This window comes from Hyperoodon ampullatus, assembly GCF_949752795.1.
Source record: "Hyperoodon ampullatus genome assembly, chromosome: 2".
Lineage (NCBI taxonomy): Eukaryota > Metazoa > Chordata > Mammalia > Artiodactyla > Ziphiidae > Hyperoodon > Hyperoodon ampullatus.
Window position 1 is genome coordinate 23,136,563 of NC_136915.1, and position 16,865 is coordinate 23,153,427.

A 16,865-nucleotide genomic window follows, 5' to 3' on the forward strand; every position below is an offset into this window, starting at 1 on the left:
ACATTTGAAAATATACCCTGCAGCTATTTCCTCCCATTTAACTCTTACAAACCAGGGCCGGTATTCTTCCAACCAAAAGATGATCAATAAAAACAGTTCAACAATTTCATGGAAAGCAAAGAACATATTTTTATAATCATGAATAAGATCTGGCCCAACCCTCTCAACTAAAGGAGAAAAAAAGTGGGCCCAGAGGGAGAAAATGACCTAGGCAAAGGCTATAAACTACTATTATCTTGTTCACTTTGTTAGATGGCTTAAGGAAGGTCAAGGCTAAGCCGTCCCTAGACTCCTACCTATGCTCTTTTCCACTTCATTGCACCACATTGCCAAAAGTCCTGTTATCAAGCCCATTTGATAACATATCAATACATTTTGCAAATACTAACTCAGTGCCTACTTGATTGATCAAGGTCCTAATAACTTCATAAGCTCAAAGGTGCAAGAACAAAACAGGGGGCTATGATAGAATGACGAAGGAGGTCAGAGAAGTTTTCTCTGAGCTGACGTTTAAGCTGAGAGTTGAGAGTGAAATGTCAGTGCAACAAAAGAACATTGACCATATACACATACATTAAAAAAAAATTTTTTTCCCAACCCTAAATGACTAAGTCAGGGCATCCTGGACATAGCCGCCCACCCCCACCCCCATATTACCCATCTTATTGATGCCAGTAGTCCAGGAAAGGGAAAGCTTCCTTTGGGTGCTTAATAATAACAACTTTAGGATTGGAATCGTGAGGTGGGGATGGACGTCACGCCTAATTCTCATAGATCCGAGAGCCGAAATCTTGGCTTCTGCCCCTCTGTTCTGGCTTTTCTCCTATCTCCTCCATTATTTTTCTCCAGTCCTTGACCCTGGAGCCCTTGCTAGGGGTTGGCTAAGAATAGGCCCGCCTCTCGGTCAGGATTCGCTGCAAACTACAGGAACCCCGCCTCTCCCTCTCGTGATTCGCTACTCCCAGGTTCATCCTGCCTCTCCAGCGAAACGATTGGCGGCCTGGCCTGCAGCGCCGTTAGCTCCTGCGAAGGAGCTTGCACCTTCGGTCACTGGAGGGGTGCTGCACTGACAGCAATGGCAGCCACGGCATTGGCGGCCCGGACGCGGTTCGGCGTGTGGAGCGTCTGGGCCATGCAGGGCCGGGGCTTCGGCTCGGAATCGGTACGCCGGCGGCGGTGCCTGTTGCCCCAGCCCTGAGCGCAGATCCCGTCTCTGCCGCCTTCACCTTTACCAATACCCCCGTCGCTCTCCGCAGGCAGACAATCTCGGCTCCAGTGCGGGCGCGGTCCGGGACGCCGGTGGAGCCTTCGGAAAAAGAGAGCAGGCCGAAGAGGAGCGATACTTCCGGTGAGGCCCACGGGACCCCGAATCCAGCCCTAGATCTCTCACGGCCTTCCAGTCCTTCAACTGTCAGTCGCCCCACCCATCCCTCCCTGGTGTCCTGGGGCTCCCCATCCCCCAGTAGAACTCCCGGCCCCTGAACCCATTACACCCAACACTTGATGACCCGACTGTCGCCACCTGTAGGGCACTTCCCGTGCGCTGCCGAATCCCAAGGCCTCCACACCCAAGCCGTTTCCACCTGCGGGTCTTCAGAGCTCGCCAACCACGGCTCATCTGTTCCTGAATCATTTACCATCCCCACGCGTGGAGTTCACCCCGCATCCTGCCAAACGCCCCCCAGATTCCTCCCAGAGTGTCTAGATCCGACGGTTCCAATATATGCAGACCCCCTGAGCCTGACTCCCTCGGCCCTCACCCACCCATCACCCCAGGCCTCAGCTTTGCTAGCCCCGCGTGGATGGATTCCCTGACTCCTCAGACCTTCTCAGCCATTTCTAGACGCCTCCCACCCCACCTTTCCAACTGGCCTGAGCGAGTGGGTCATAGAGCATGTAGCAGCTGCTCATGGCTGGAACCCCATCCCCCACTCCTCTGAGACGGCCTGCTCCACCCAGCCCAGCTTTTAGGAGTATGGCATGGGCTGGGCCTACCTATCCTGTTTACCAACCTCGAGTTATCTTACAGTGACTTCTATCCACAGTGAGGAGCAGCGTGGAACTAATCTAGCTTCTGCTTCTCCTTGACCTATCTTTTCTCTTCCACCCTCTCTTGCACACTCTTATTACCACCATGGCACCTGCCATACCAGAGAAACAAGGTGCAGCCCTTAGAGACCATCTAATTGGCCTCCTGCATTGTACAGTTATGGAAAACAGAGGCCCATATGTGGCCGAACCAACATTTGAATCATCCCTTCATGAGACCTAAACTTGGACTGCCAAGTACTGCGAGAGACCGCTTTTTTTTTTTTTCCCTTCATTTTGGCTTTTACAGTGGGTCTTGAAGTTCTCAGGTAAAGAAAGCCCTAGATTAACTGGGATAGGACACATATACTTGTCCTTTAACTATGCCCCTTCGCATATCCCACCCCCACCTTTTGCTCTTTTTCCCCCCAAAAGGGATTCTGTTCTCTGGGTTGTTCCTCTAATAAGTCCCCCAGTTAGGGACTTAAGTCATACCTCTCTGGAGTTTTCTACTGAATCTGAAAGGAATCCATCATTAGTGGTGGAATTTCAGGCACTAGCACCAGGAAAATGGAATCATTTTGGTCATCTCCTAAAAATGATACACCTTAAGGTGGAGTATTCTTAAGATGGGGCTTGAGAGGGTAGAAGAGGATGACCAGCCAGACTCCCATGGGATTGGGACTCCTGTTTTTTGCCTTAGGTATTTCAGATTATGCTTAGAGGTCTCTTTGGGGTGAAGGATTGGGATTAAACCAAGAGCCACTATGTCCTTGTAGAGCTCGTGCTAAAGAACAGCTGGCAGCCTTGAAGAAACACCATGAAAATGAGATCTCTCATCACGTGAAGGAGATTGAGCACCTGCAGAAAGAAATTGAGCGGCACAAGCAGTCGATCAAGAAACTAAAACAAGATGATGATTAAGTGTTCACAGTTCCCTATAGCATGGCTACCTGTTATTGCCCACTTCTATTAAACCAGACATAGTTCTGGTTTAATTAATATCTATCTGTGTGCTTCCAACAAATTATAATAAATTGTCATCAGTGAACTGTGTCTAATGCCTTCTATCTGAAGAGGGGTAGGGGGATACACTACTGAACCACTAAAATGAATCAGACAGGGTACCAGCAGTAGGGAACTTGGAGACAAAGCACAGTGTGATAAGTGCTGTGCAACATGGGGGGACCAATGTGACATGGAGAACAGCAAGGCCCCTTTCCCTGTCGGACACTAGTCAAGAGGTGTTCAGAGAAAGCTTCTTAAGGAATAAACCTCAATCCAAAGCGTAAGGTCAAGAGCAGCCTGGAAAACAGGAGTGATTGCTTAAAAAGGTGTAATTCAAGGCACCATCAATAATCACACCATTTTGCATTTCTAAAATGGAGTAAACAGCTCTTTATGTGAACTAGTTATCCTTGTTCTAATTATCCTTGTGCAGGTTGAGAAGGCTGGAATTAGAAATCATATGTTGCCTTGGCATCCAGGTGTTTTGACTCCTCATCAAATCTGTTAACAGCACAGAATCAGAATTATTTCTTAGGTTATATTTTGCTTTGCCGAGTATGCTCTTGATTCAAATTAGACTTTAAGGCCTTGTTTAACTAAATTATTGTACCAACTACTTGTGTAATTCGTCCAGACAAAAAACAAAACTTCAAGTGACCTATGGGCCATTGGCAAGACATTTTCAGTTCTCCAGTTCAGTAGATCATTTGCCCCAGAATTTTGATGAGTCTTTTGTTGTAAGACCCTATTACACAAAAGCCGTTAGGGCCACTGAGTGATAACAGCTTGGATAAGTCATTGATTCTGCCCTTGCAGACCAGACACTGGCTGTTTCCAAAACTTGTCCATGATGCTACTGATGAAAAGTTTATGGTACTCTTGAGGTATGAGTGCTGAGATTTTAGTGCCCAGCAACAAAATGACCTCAAAGATGAAGCGCAAGAAATGATTATATTAAGTCATATACCTTTTTCTTTTAATTTTAGAACACTACAAAATTTGAAAAGTTTAAAAATTGGTTGAGGAACAAGTAATATCTTCCATTTCGCATTTTTGTGACCAAAGAAAGGCATACAAAATCTCTTTTAAGTTTGGGGATTCCCTGGCAGTCCAGTGGTTAGGACTTCCTGCTTTCACTGCCATGGGCCCAGGTTCGATCCCTGATGGGGGAACTAAGATCCCGTAAGTGACGTGGCCAAAAACAAAACAAAACAACACAACCTCTTAAGTTTGAAGATGACAGTGTTTTCATGACTTACAATCAATAATTCCCTTATTGGGAATGATGTTCCTGAGTTGATTCCTCAATAGCAGTGTACCATCTGCTCTTGTCCTATATTTTAAATAAAAATCAGTCTAATGACGATTGAGTCAAACAAGCAAAAAGTTGGAACTTTAAAGTGAAAATGAGGAATCGTGAGTTTGAATTCTTAAAAAGGTTAAATGAATTTTTGGAGCAGCCTAATTTAAGACTACCTGAGCTTTATGGGAATTCCTGGTGGTCCAGTGGGTAAGACTCTGCACTCCCAGTGCAGGGGCCTGCGATCAATCCTTGGTCGGGGAACACATCCCATATGCATCCCGCAACTAAGAGTCCTCATGCCACAACGAACATCCCGCATGCCGCAACTAAGACCAGGTGAAACCTAAATAAAAAAAATTTTTTTAACTGGGACTTCCTGGTGGCACAGTGGTTGAGAGTCCACCTGCCGATGCAAGGGACACGGGTTCGTGCCCCGGTCTGGGAGTATCCCACATGCTGTGGAGCGGCTAGGCCCGTGAGCCATGGCCGCTGAGCTTGCGCATCCGGAGCCTGTGCTCCGCAACGGGAGAAGCCACACGGTGAGGGGCCCACGTACCGCAAAAAAAAAAAAAAAAAAAAAAGAATCTGCCTGCCAATGCAGGGGACAAGGGTTCAATCCCTGGTCCGGGAAGAGCCCACGTGCCGTGGAGCAACTAAGCCCGTGAGCCACAACTACTGAGCCCGCGAGCAACAACTACGCACTTTGTTTGCTCATTAAATCTCATGATATTTCTGGTAAATAGGTTCATACCGTTAGCTTAATTTTATAACCAAAGTAACAGAAGCAGGGAATAGTGAATAACTTTCTCAAGGTCACACAACCAGGTTTGTGCTGAGCAAGGACTTTACTTCAGAACTCCTGCTCCCACAGTTTTGAGTTGCAGTTCCAGTGTAGCAGTTCCGCTGCCTGTTAGCTACCTCCTCACTGTGGACAGGTTGGGGGTGGTGGGGCTTGCCTGGACAATTGGGGACGACCCTGGGTTATTCTACTATTCTTGAATATGCATTGCTGCATATCCTATGTATTCCATTTTCAGATTTCTAAAACGTATTCATTAAAAATTATATTTAGGGGACTTCCCTGGTGGCTCAGCGGTTAAGAATCCGCCTGCCAATGCAGGGGACACGGGTTCAATCCCTAGTCCAGGAAGATCCCACATGCCGCACAGCAACTAAGCCCATGAGCCACAACTACTGAGCCTGCGTGCCACAACTACTGAAGCCCGCGTGCCTAGAGCCTGTGCTCCGCAACAAGAGAAGCCACTGCAGTGAGAAGCCCGCGCACCGCAAGGAAGAGTAGCCCCCGTTCGCTGCAACTAGAGAAAGCCCGCGCGCAGCAACGGAGACCCAACGCAGCCAAAAATAAATAAATTAAAAAAAAAAAAAAAGACTGAGTGACAGCATCCGAAGAAGCCTAGCATTGAGAGAGACCCTTGGTTCCTGGGGAGTTGACAATACTTCAGCCTTTCTATCTGGAGCCTGGAGGGAGCAATGGGGGAGGCGGAGGTAGTGTGGTAAGTTCTATGAATCTTCCCAGGCCTGAGTTGGCCATTTGTAAGCTGAATCAGTCACCGTTTCCTACTTCTTAGTCCTTCCTTCCTCCTTCCTTCTTTCCATCCTCTGTCCCCCTTTGCTCCTTTCCCTCTTCATTTTAGGTGCAGTCCTTTATTAGAGCAGAAAACTCCTAAACCACTTGTACCCTACTTTCAGGAATTGGAAACATTGGAAAGGAACAAAAAGCTTCAGAGCAGGCAAAGGAACAAAGAAGTACAAGGAGATGTACGCCAACACTTCACACGTTGGTGCCACCCGACACAACCTCTCAATTAGCAGATGCCACAGGTACCTCCTTGCTCATCAGTCTTTTTATTAACTTGAGGTAAAATTCACATAACATAAAATGAATCATTAACCATTGAAAGTGTAAAATTCAGTGGCATTTAGTATATTCACAGTGTTGTGCAAACATTGCCTCTATTTAGTTTGAGACACTTTCATCAACCCAAAAGGAAATTCCATACCCATTAAGCTGTCGCTCTCCATTTACCCCTCCATCCAGCCCCTGGCAACCGCTAGCCTGATTTCTGTCTCCATAGACTTGACTTGCCTGTTCTGAATGTTACATGCAAATGGAATCATACAATATGTGACATTTTGTGTCTAGCTTCTTTCACTTAGAATAAGGTTTTCAAGGTTCATCCATGTACATGTTTTAGTACTTCCCTCCATTTTTTAAATGGCAGAATAATATTCCATTGTATGGATATACCACACTTTTGACTATCCATTCATCAACTGATAGACATTTGTCTTGTTTCCACCTTTTGGCTGTTGTGAATAGTGCTGCTAAAAACATTCCTGTACGAGTATTTGTTTGGACACCTGTTTTCAATTCTTTTGGATACATAGCTAGGAGTGAAATTGCTGGGGTCATAGGGTAATTCTATGTTTAACTTAGTGAGGAACTGCCAAATTGTTTTTCCACAGTGGCATTTTGCATCTCCACCAGCAATGTACAGAGTTCCAGTTTCTCCACATCCTCACTAACACTTTTTATATCTGACTTTTTGACTCTAGCTATCCTAGTGTGTGTAAAGTGGTAGCTCATTGTGGTTTTGATTTGCATTTTCCTGATGACTAATGATATTGGCCAGTAGGCTGTTTGTATATCTTCTTTGAATAAACACCCATTCAAGTCCTTTGCCTGTTTTGAATTGGATTGTCTTCTTGTTGTTCAGTTTCCAGAATTCTTTATTTTATTTATTTTTTATATAGATTTTACTTATTTATTTATTTATTGGCTGCGTTGGGTCTTCCGTTGCTGTGCACGGGCTGTCTCTACTTGCGGTGAGCAGGGGCTACTCTTCGTTGCGGTGCGAGGGCTTCTCATTGCAGTGGCTTCTCTTGTTGCAGAGCACAGGCTCTAGGCACGCAGCCTTCAGTAGTTGTGGCACACGGGCTTCAGTACTTGTGGCTCACGGGCTTTAGAGCGCAGGCGCAGTAGTTGTGGCACACAGGCTTAGTTGATCCGTGGCATGTGGGATCTTCCTGGACCAAGGCTCGAAACCGTGTCCCCTGCATTGGCAGGCGGATTCTTAACCACTGCGCCACCAGGGAAGCCCCCAGAATTCCTTATATACTCTGGATACCAGATATATAATTCGCAAAAATTTTCTCCCATTCTGTGATTTTAGATGAGGTCCTGAGAGTGGGACCCTCATGATGGGATTAGTGCCTTTATAAGAAGAGACACCAGAAAGCTTGCTTGCTCACTCTCTGCCATCTGTGGACACAGGGAGAAGACAGCCATTTGGAAGCCAGGAAGAGAGCTCTCCCCAGTACATGAACATGCTGGCACCTTATCTTGGACTTCCAGGCTCCAGAACTGTGACAAAGTTAATTTCGGTTTTTTAAGCTACCCAGTCTCTGATATTTTTTTTTTTTTTTTTTTTTTTTTGCATTACGTGGGCTTCTCACTGCTGTGGCCTCTCCCGTTGCGGAGCACAGGCTCTGGACGCGCAGGCCCAGCAGCCATGGCTCACGGGCCCAGCCGCTCCGCGGCATGTGGGATCCTCCCAGACCGGGGCACGAACCCGTGTCCCCTGCATCGGCAGGCGGACTCTCAACCACTGCGCCACCAGGGAAGCCCAGTCTCTGATATTTTGTTATGGCAGCCCGGCCTAAGGAAGGCATCAATAACATTCACAGAAATAAACTTCTAAAAGTTTTTACAATTAGCATCAAGAGAAATGTATTTGTTCGTAGCCTTTGACTCATGAATTTGCTTCTAGAAATTTAACCTGGGGAACTAATCAGGAATATAATGCAATATTTTGTATGTAAGAGTTTTATCTCATTTTGATATAGAGTAGTGAAAAATGTCCAGCAATAGGTATTAATGAACAAATTATATGACACATGAACTTTCTGCAACCATTAAAAATTATGTTTAAGGGGAATTCCTTGGCGGTCCAGTGGTTAGGACTTCGCACTTTCACTGCCATGGCCCAGGTTCAACTCCTGGTCAGGAAACAGATCCCTCAAGCCCCGCAACGTGATCAAAAAAAAGAAAGAAAGAAAGAAAGAAATGTTTAAGGACACTAATTTGAAAAGATATATGCACCTCTATGTTCATTGCAGCATTGTTTACAATAGCTAAGATATGGAAACAACCTCAGTGCCCATCAATGGATGAATGGATAAAGATGTTGTATAAATACACAATGGAATACCTTAAAAAAAGGAGAAATCTTGTTATTTGCAACAACATGGGTGGACACTGAGGGCATTATGCTAAGTGAAATAAATCAGAGAAAGACAAATACCATATTATTTCACTTACATGTGGAATATTAAAAAACAAAAATAAATGAACAAACAAACACATAGAGAACAGATTGGTGGTTACCAGAGGGGAAGGAGGGTGGGGGAAGGGCCAAATGGGTAAAGGGGGTCAACTGTATGGTGACAGATGGAAACTACAATTTTGGTGGTGAGCATGCTATGGTATATGCAGAAGTCAAATTATAATGTTGTATGCATGAAACATAATGTTATAAACCAATTTTACCTCAATTAAAAAAAAAAAAGAGGGACTTCCCTGGTGGTGCAGTGGTTGAGAATCCGCCTGCTAATGCAGGGGACACGGGTTCGAGACCTGGTCCAGGAAGATCCCACCTGCCACAGAGCAACAAAGCCTGTGCGCCACAACTACTGAGCCTGTGCTCTAGAGCCCGTGAGCCACAACTACTGAGCCCACGTGCCACAACTACTGAAGCCCGCGTGCCTAGAGCCAGTGCTCCGCAACAAGAGAAGCCACCACAATGAGAAGCTGGCGCACCGCAACGAAGAGTAGCCCCCGCTCGCCGCAACTAAAGAGAGCCTGCGCACAGCAACGAAGACCCAACACAGCCAAAACTAAGTAAGTAAATAAATAAATGTATTTTAAAAATTACTAAAAACAACAAGACCTATCAGTAAAATCACGTTATTATGAATTTTTTAAAAATTAAGGAATATTGGGCTTCCCTGGTGGCGCAGTGGTTGAGAGTCCGCCTGCCGATGCAGGGGACATGGGTTCGTGCCCCGGTTTGGGAGGATCCCACATGCCGCGGAGCGGCTAGGCCCATGAGCCATGGCTGCTGAGCCTGCGCGTCCGGAACCTGTGCTCTGCAACGGGAGAGGCCACAACAGTGAGAGGCCCGCGTACCGCAAAAAAAATAAAATAAAATAAAAATTAAGGAATATTTAATATTTTGAAAATTATCACAAAATGTAGTAAATGGAAAAAGCAGGCTACACAACCATACATAATTTATATACTGTAAATATAAGCATAGGTTAAAGAATAAATATATAATAGTAATATACTATATTATATATAATAAATAAATATACGCAAAAAATAAAAGCCAACATGTTAACATTGATTCTCTCTTGGTAGTAGGATTAGAATTTCGAAGGAATTTCCCCCACCACCCCCCGCTCTTCAAAAGGATCTTTTTTTTTTAAGTTACAAACGTAATACATCTTGGCTTTTAAACAGTTATTAAACAAGTGTAGTGTATGAAGTCTTATAATTTCTCTATTATCCCTTTATTTCAGAGGTAACTGGACCCTAACAGTTTGTTGCAAGCTGCACCTCCTTCCAGACTTCTGTTGCCTCTGTGTATCACGAACATATCTATGATATCATTCTAAATGTATCACTGTGCAACTTGGTTTTTTGTTTCTTTGTTTTAACCTAACCTTAAATCCAGCACACTTGGGCTTCCCTGCTGGCGCACTGGTTAAGAATCCGCCTGCCAGTGCAGGAGACACGGGTTCGTGCCCTGGTCCGGGAAGATCCCACATGCTGCAGAGCAACTAAGCCAGTGCACCACAGCTACTGAGCCTGCGCTCTAGAGCCCACAAGCCACAACTACTGAGCCTGCGTGCTGCAACTACTGAAGCCTGCGCCCCTAGAGCCCGTGCTCCTACAACAAGAGAAGCCATCGCAATGAGAATCCCGCGCACCGCAATGAAGAGTAGGCCCCGCTCGCCTGCCGCAACTAGAGAAAGCCCGCGTGCAGCAACAAAGACCCAACACAGCCCCCCCAAATAATCAATTAATTAATTAAATAAAGAAATAGGAAAAAAATGTTTAAAGCATATTTATAAAAAAAAGAATCCAGCACACCTTTTCATTCCACGTAGAGCACCCATAATAGGGCACGTAGAGCACCTACAACAGAGCACATAGAAATGTCTCCTTCTGCTTCTTTGCTGCATTATGTTCCCTTGTGTGGACGAATCTGTTTATTAATTTAACCAGTCCTTTTTGATGAGCATTTTGGTCGCTTCCAGTTTTACACTTTTACAATAGAACAAAGAACAGGAGTAATACCAGGTTAGGGTAGAAAGCCTGAAAAACATGTTTTTAAAAAGGAGGGGTGAGGCTTCCCTGGTGGCGCAGTGGTTGAGAGTCCGCCTGCCGATGCAGAGGACATGGGTTCGTGCCCCGATCCGGGAGGATCCCACATTCTGCAGAGCCATGGCCGCTGAGCCTGCGCGTCCGGAGCCTGTGCTCCGCAACGGGAGAGGCCACAACAGTGAGACGCCCGCGTACCGTCAAAAAAAAAAAAAAGGAAGGGTGGAAGAATATCATTTCGGGTTATTTCTTTTTTTTTTTTTTTTTTTTTTGCTGTACGCGGGCCTCTCACTGTTGTGGCTTCTCCCGTTGCGGAGCACAGGCTCCGGACGCGCAGGCTCAGCGGCCATGGCTCACGGGCTCAGCCGCTCCGCGGAATGTGGGATCTTCCCGGACGGGCCACGAACCCGTGTCCCATGCATCGGCAGGCGGACTCTCAACCACTGCGCCACCAGGGAAGCCCTCGGGTTATTTCTTTTGTATCTTTATACTTTTCTGTGTTTTCCAATCTTCTGCAGTAATGTGTGTCACATAATTTGGAAGGGAAAAACATGAACTAAAACCAAAAGTTCATTAAAAGAAGAAAAGGAAAGAGGAAAAAAAGAAATGGAAAGCGAATGGGGTAGTCCGCGCCCCCTCCCACAGGGGCGGTATCGGGCGGAGGGAGGGGCGGGGCCGCCGCAGTCCTCACCAATCAGAGCCCGGTTGATAAGCAGAGCGAGGAGAATTTGGAGACACCCCCCGCCCAGCAATCAGCCTGGGGGTTTAGCTTCCCTAACCAGCCTGGAAACCAGCCTGGGCCTAGCCTGAGTGCCGCTGCGGGCTGCTATTGGCTACCAGATAACCCCGCCCATCTTCCTGCTCATTGGCCGCCGTGGTTTTCATAAGAGGAGCCTGTTGCTGAGCGAAAAGAAGTAAGCGCCGCTGCTTTTGCCAAGGAGAGACTTTTAGGCTGCAAACGTACTGGGCGCCCTTGGGTCAAAAAAGCAACATTACTAACCATCGTTTATTCAGTCCCCACTAAATGCCAGGCTTCGTGATCCAAATTTTTTAATTTAATAGTGATAACCACCTTTCTTGAACCAGTCACTGAGCTAGGTACTTTAAAATAAGAACAACAGTAACAATTTAAATGATAATTACAGTTTACTGAACACAATCTGCATCAAGCCTTTTTAAGGGATTTGTATGTATCAACTCTCATCCTCACAATAGTCCCTGTGAAGGTAAACGTTATTGCCCCATTTTACATAACAGGAAGCAAGTTCAGAGAGGTGAAGTGACTTGCCCAGGTTCACACAGCTATAAAGTATAAGAATTGGACCCTTCAACTCTGATATCCTGCTTCCAAGTACAACTTTTTTTTGGGGGGGGGGCGGGTAACGAAAGGCTTTTGAGGGTAGGAAGAGGTGGAACAGGTTGGTGGCAAGGCCCTGGGGCATTGCTCCAGTGACAGGCCTCAGGGTGATTGTCTGAGAATGGGATATCTGGAGCCTCTAGGTCTGGAGGAGAGGGGGAAAGAGGGTTAGCAAAACACCAGAGCAAAAACACTTCTTTCTGGAAATGTGAGGCTCCTGGCGCAGTCTGTTGTGGTGCAGGTGGCCCTGGACTGGGGGCCCGGACCCCAAGGTTCTAAATACTGCTCTGTGGCCAACTGCCTGGGGAACCTTGGGCAAATGCCTTCTCTCTAGACCCCCAGGATTCCTGCCTGTAAGATGAGAGTAAGCCAAAACAAGGGGATGTGTATTCGGGCTGGGGGTCCTTGGGGAGTCTGGTTCCTGGTGGCAGCAGGGGAATCCTCAGCAACCACACAATCTTTACCTAGCTGTTGCCTGACCTCTTTTCAGGACCTGACGATTCTGTGAACTGAAAAATCCACCTTTTTCCCCAGCCCGTTCTGAGCTATAGCAGAGTCCTGCCTGCAGGGTGCGCTGAGGGCTCACAGCCGACAAAACCAAACTGGAGCTCGTCGGGTTTTTTGTTTTATTTATTAAGAGGGGTGAATTTTTGAAAGCTTTTTGAAGATTTCTGACCTCAGGATACAATCGATGAACCTGAATTATATGTATTGCCCAACATCAGTTCTTTCCACAGTGGCTCTGGAGGGTTAGAGCTAATTTCAATTCCTTTGTTTTCCAGATGAGGAAACAGATTCCAAGAGATGAAAAGAAATCCACTTTGGGTCACGTAGCTAAAACCTAGCACCCTAGTTGCCTGACTCCTGGGCAGTGCTCTTAGGAGAGAGTTGGCTCTGTTTTCAAGAGTCTGTGGCTGTTGTGCCCCCTAATGCACAACTCCTGGGTACAGTTTCAATTTTGGTTGTACAGCTTGACGGCTCAGGACCTGTCAGCCAGAAGAACCTCCCTCAGCACCTAGCCAAATGCCTGCTTAATGAGTAATTAAATGAATGAATGTATGAATGAGCCACAGAGGTTGAGTCTGCTTTGGTTTTATCAAATAAACCAGCTGGAGTTGGGTTTCTTTCCTGAAATTCCCCCAAGGCAGAAATTATAATCTGTGATGGGAGGGGAGCGCGTGGCAAAACAATAAGAGCTCAGAAAATTACATCTGGACTGAAAAATCATAACCCCAGATCTGGTCTAGGTACAAGACTATTCTACTATAGTAAAGTGATCCCAGAATTGGGGATTAGAAAATTAATTTAGGAAGAATAAATACAGAACAGATGAGAATCCCATTAGGGTTAAAATCTGCGAGAGGGTCTGAAGCTAAAGAAACCTCAGAAACATTTCAAATCCAACCTAGATGTATCTTCAGGACTGGCATGTGATTGAGGAATAAAAAGAGCTTTGGCCAGTCAGTGGCCTCAACACAGCTGATGCAAGAGTGGAGAGTATGGCAACAGGAGGTGGATCTTTCCGAGCCAAAAATACAAGGCATGGGGGAGGGGAGGAACAAACCCAGGCAATGTCACCTGGCCATGTCCTCCTGGGCTGAAAGCTTCACCGCTGGAGTTCCAGAGCCCAGCACAGTGCCTGGTACACACTAGGTGGTCAATAAATATTCAGTGAATGAAAGAGAGAGGGAAGAAGCCGGAGCCCTAACCAGCAGTTTTGCTCTGAGTGGAGTTAGTTCAGGGATTCGCCTTTTCACTGGCTCCTTTTGCTCAAATTCCAACTGCTCTAGCCACCTTCAGATGATAATTTGGCTTTTCATGGAGGCTGTCCTATAAAGAGGGATGTACTGCCCCATCAATTATAGGCCACTTGACAATTATGTTTCTCCCAATTAATATATTAGAATTTTGCTTTATGCATCAGTTCCTTGTGCCAGCCTGCTTCTTACATATTCAGGTCTTTCATCAGTGGTACAGTGGAGTTTCTGCTTTGGAGTCATCCCTGACTAGGTTTGAATCCTTACTCAACATATTACTAAGCTGTCTGAACTTTGTCAACACACCTCTTTAGCTTCAGTAACCTCATCTGTCAAATGGGGCCATAATGACTACTTCATGAGATTGTGGTGAGAGTTACACGAGATAACAGATGTATCCTGGACTGTTGTTGGAGCTCAGTAAATGGTAGTATCTGTGTCCCTTCTGAGCTTTCCTTCCAAGGAGTTTGGGTCACAAAATCTCATCCAATTGAGAATATCAGTATCTCTTGCTTTTCACAAATTCACTAACTTTGTAAGTGAAGCCTTGGGAATGATTTAGTCGCTTCCTTGAAGGTTATAAAGGGTCATTCTACAAAGGAAAGCAACTCATATTCATTAATTCAAAAGTATTTCCTGAGGACTCACTACATGCTAGTGGGGGATAGAGAGACACAGTTCCTGCCTTAAAGGAGTTCTGACACAGTCTGGTGCAGTCAAAAGAAGACGTTATATGACATTGACACAAAGTTTTACTTTTCTGAACTCGAGTTTCCTCACTTTGCAAAAGTGGTCAATAACATATTCCATTGTTAGTTGGAGAGAAGGGGTAAGACATTCAGACACCATAATAAGGCTGAATCAAATTTGAAGGCCAGTGGTACAAAAAGGTAGAAACAATGTGTTGAGGAGTTGAACAGTGGGAGAGATTATTTTCAGCTGAGCTGAAGAAGCAATACTTTCTATAGGAAGTAGGATTTTGAAGCCTTCATTCAGGCCACAGTTACCAATAAAGGCATTGATTGCTGGGTTGGAGTTCAGTAGCCAGAGCTTTGCAGAGAAAGGCTTGAAGATCAAACAAGGAACATGAAGGTGGCCAGTGATAGGGCTAGAAAGGTAAATTGAGGCAGATCTTGGCAGATGTTGAATGCCAGTCTAGAGGTTTGACTTTTATTCTGTAGCCGATGAAATACCAGTAAAGCTGATCTAAACATTGACATTACAGAGTAGATTTTGAAAATAAAAGCTGAATCTGACATATTGGGGTGGGGGGTGATTTCGAGGGGAATTCAATTCAAAGGAAGATTTAGTCAACAAGAACATGTTATTGGCAGGACATTGTGCTAGGTGACATAGGGCAGAAGACAAAGATGTTAAGATGTGGACCCTGTCCTCAAGAAGCTTATAATCAAAAGGGTCAGATAAGACATGTACACAGAAAAATACAACCCAAGGTAGACTGTGATAAGTGTTACAGTAGAGCCCCAGCCCAAGTGCCTGAGCTCAGCAGAGGGTGAGATTAATTTACTTCTCCCAAGAGACTGGAGGCAGGAGACCAAGTCAGAGGGTCGTCTTTGGAATCCTAAGCCTAGACCCAGGAAGTCTCAGAGTATATGTCGGAGGTCATACAGTCCACTTTCGCTCCTGTCAGGATTCTCTGTCCCAAGTAAACAGTAACTTTAAAACTGAAACAAAAAGTGGAGCTCTGAAGAAAAACTGTGAAGAGGCTGTGGGAAGGGAAAAGAAGAAGACGAATTCAGCTTTGAGGTGCTGAGGTGCTGGTAGAAGTGACTTACTTCCAAATGGAGAGTTGAAGGCCAGGAAATGGATGAGATCAGGGAGGGAGAGTGTGCCTGGAGAGAGGAAAGATGAAAGCAGTAACTAGGGGGACACCCACTTTCCAGGAGGGGGGAGGAGAAAGAGGAGTCAGAGAAGGAGTGGCCAGAGAGGTGAGAAAAAAAAAAAAAAAAAACAGTAGAATACCTTGTCACAAAGTTTTTAGAAGAGGGGGATGGAAGACTGGGTGGGAGGCCCCAAGGGAGCAGAAGAGGGGAAACTGCAGCAATAGGGACTGAGGTTAGACCAGAGGTTGCCATGGACATTTCAATGAATGAAGGCTTTTCCAGAGACTCCACAAATAAGCTGGATTCCCTGTGTCTGGTACATTTTAAGATGGAGCCTTCCCGGAGGCCAGAGGAACCGGGCTGTGTGCTCTGATCTCCAAAATCTGGCGGTCAGCTCTGTAATTAGCACTACCTCTCCTAACCCGAACCAGTCCCTCCAGGAACTGAAAAGCTGAAGAACATACTTGGGAGGGATTTCACACCCGGCTCTCTGGCCCAGCCCGGTGAAGTCCCGTTTCGTCATGCAGCTTTAATGACTCTCCGGAATGTCACTCTCGTCTGGTATTGCCAACAATCTGACTAAACCCTCTTGCAAAAGTTTGCAGCATTCGTCCGGGGCGGACTACAGCTCCCAGAGTTCCCGGGCGCTTCCCGGTGCCGATTGGCTGAGCCGCAGGCTCCAGAGGGCGGTGTCGCCCCGCCTCCCCAGGAAACAGGCACCTGATTGGCTGCGGCGCGGGGCTTTTGTGTCCCCGCCCTTCCCCAGGGACCGCGGCGGGCAGAGCAGAGCTGCTGGTGTCAGAGCCCGGAGAGCGCTGGCAGTTCCGCGGTGGGGATGCTGAGGAGCGCTGGGTTTGCGAGCAGCCCTGGCCACTGCGGACTTCCGAGGCGCTCCCGGCCGTGAAAACCCCTGCGCCGCGGCCAATCCCAGGCTCCCGAGGCCATTCACCATCCAGAAGCCAGACGAGCGGGGAGTCCAGAGCAGCGGCGGCCGTTCCCGGATCCTGGGCTTTCGGAGCATTCTGGAACCCCGAGAGACACCCCGGGGCTCTAGAACCTCCCCAGCGGCCCGCAGTCCCGGCTTCCTGCGCGCGTCGGTCCGAAAGCCCCTCGGGTGCACGGGCGGTCGGCGAGCCGCGGCTGGGTCCTGGCGCACACC

The 16,865-nt window shown here is 46.6% G+C and overlaps 1 protein-coding gene across 1 annotated transcript; it reads left to right on the forward strand.

The window, feature by feature from the left end:
- Nucleotides 1-1,017: 1,017 nt before the first annotated feature.
- Nucleotides 1,018-3,079, forward strand: ATP5IF1 (ATP synthase inhibitory factor subunit 1). Its single transcript, XM_079696689.1, has 3 exons — nucleotides 1,018-1,162; nucleotides 1,257-1,348; nucleotides 2,808-3,079. The coding sequence occupies exons 1-3, from the start codon at nucleotides 1,076-1,078 to the stop codon at nucleotides 2,950-2,952; spliced, it is 324 nt and encodes a 107-aa protein (XP_079552815.1). The 5' UTR covers nucleotides 1,018-1,075; the 3' UTR covers nucleotides 2,953-3,079.
- The last annotated feature ends 13,786 nt before the right edge of the window (nucleotides 3,080-16,865 follow it).

Excerpts from the sequence above, each read along its gene's own strand:
- ATP5IF1 (XM_079696689.1), top strand. The coding sequence starts at position 1,076 with ATGGCAGCCACGGCATTGGCGGCCCGGACGCGGTTCGGCGTGTGGAGC. Across the intron at positions 1,163-1,256 it reads GGGGCTTCGGCTCGGAATCG|GCAGACAATCTCGGCTCCAG; the intron begins GTACGCCGGCGG and ends CGCTCTCCGCAG. Across the intron at positions 1,349-2,807 it reads GAAGAGGAGCGATACTTCCG|AGCTCGTGCTAAAGAACAGC; the intron begins GTGAGGCCCACG and ends ATGTCCTTGTAG.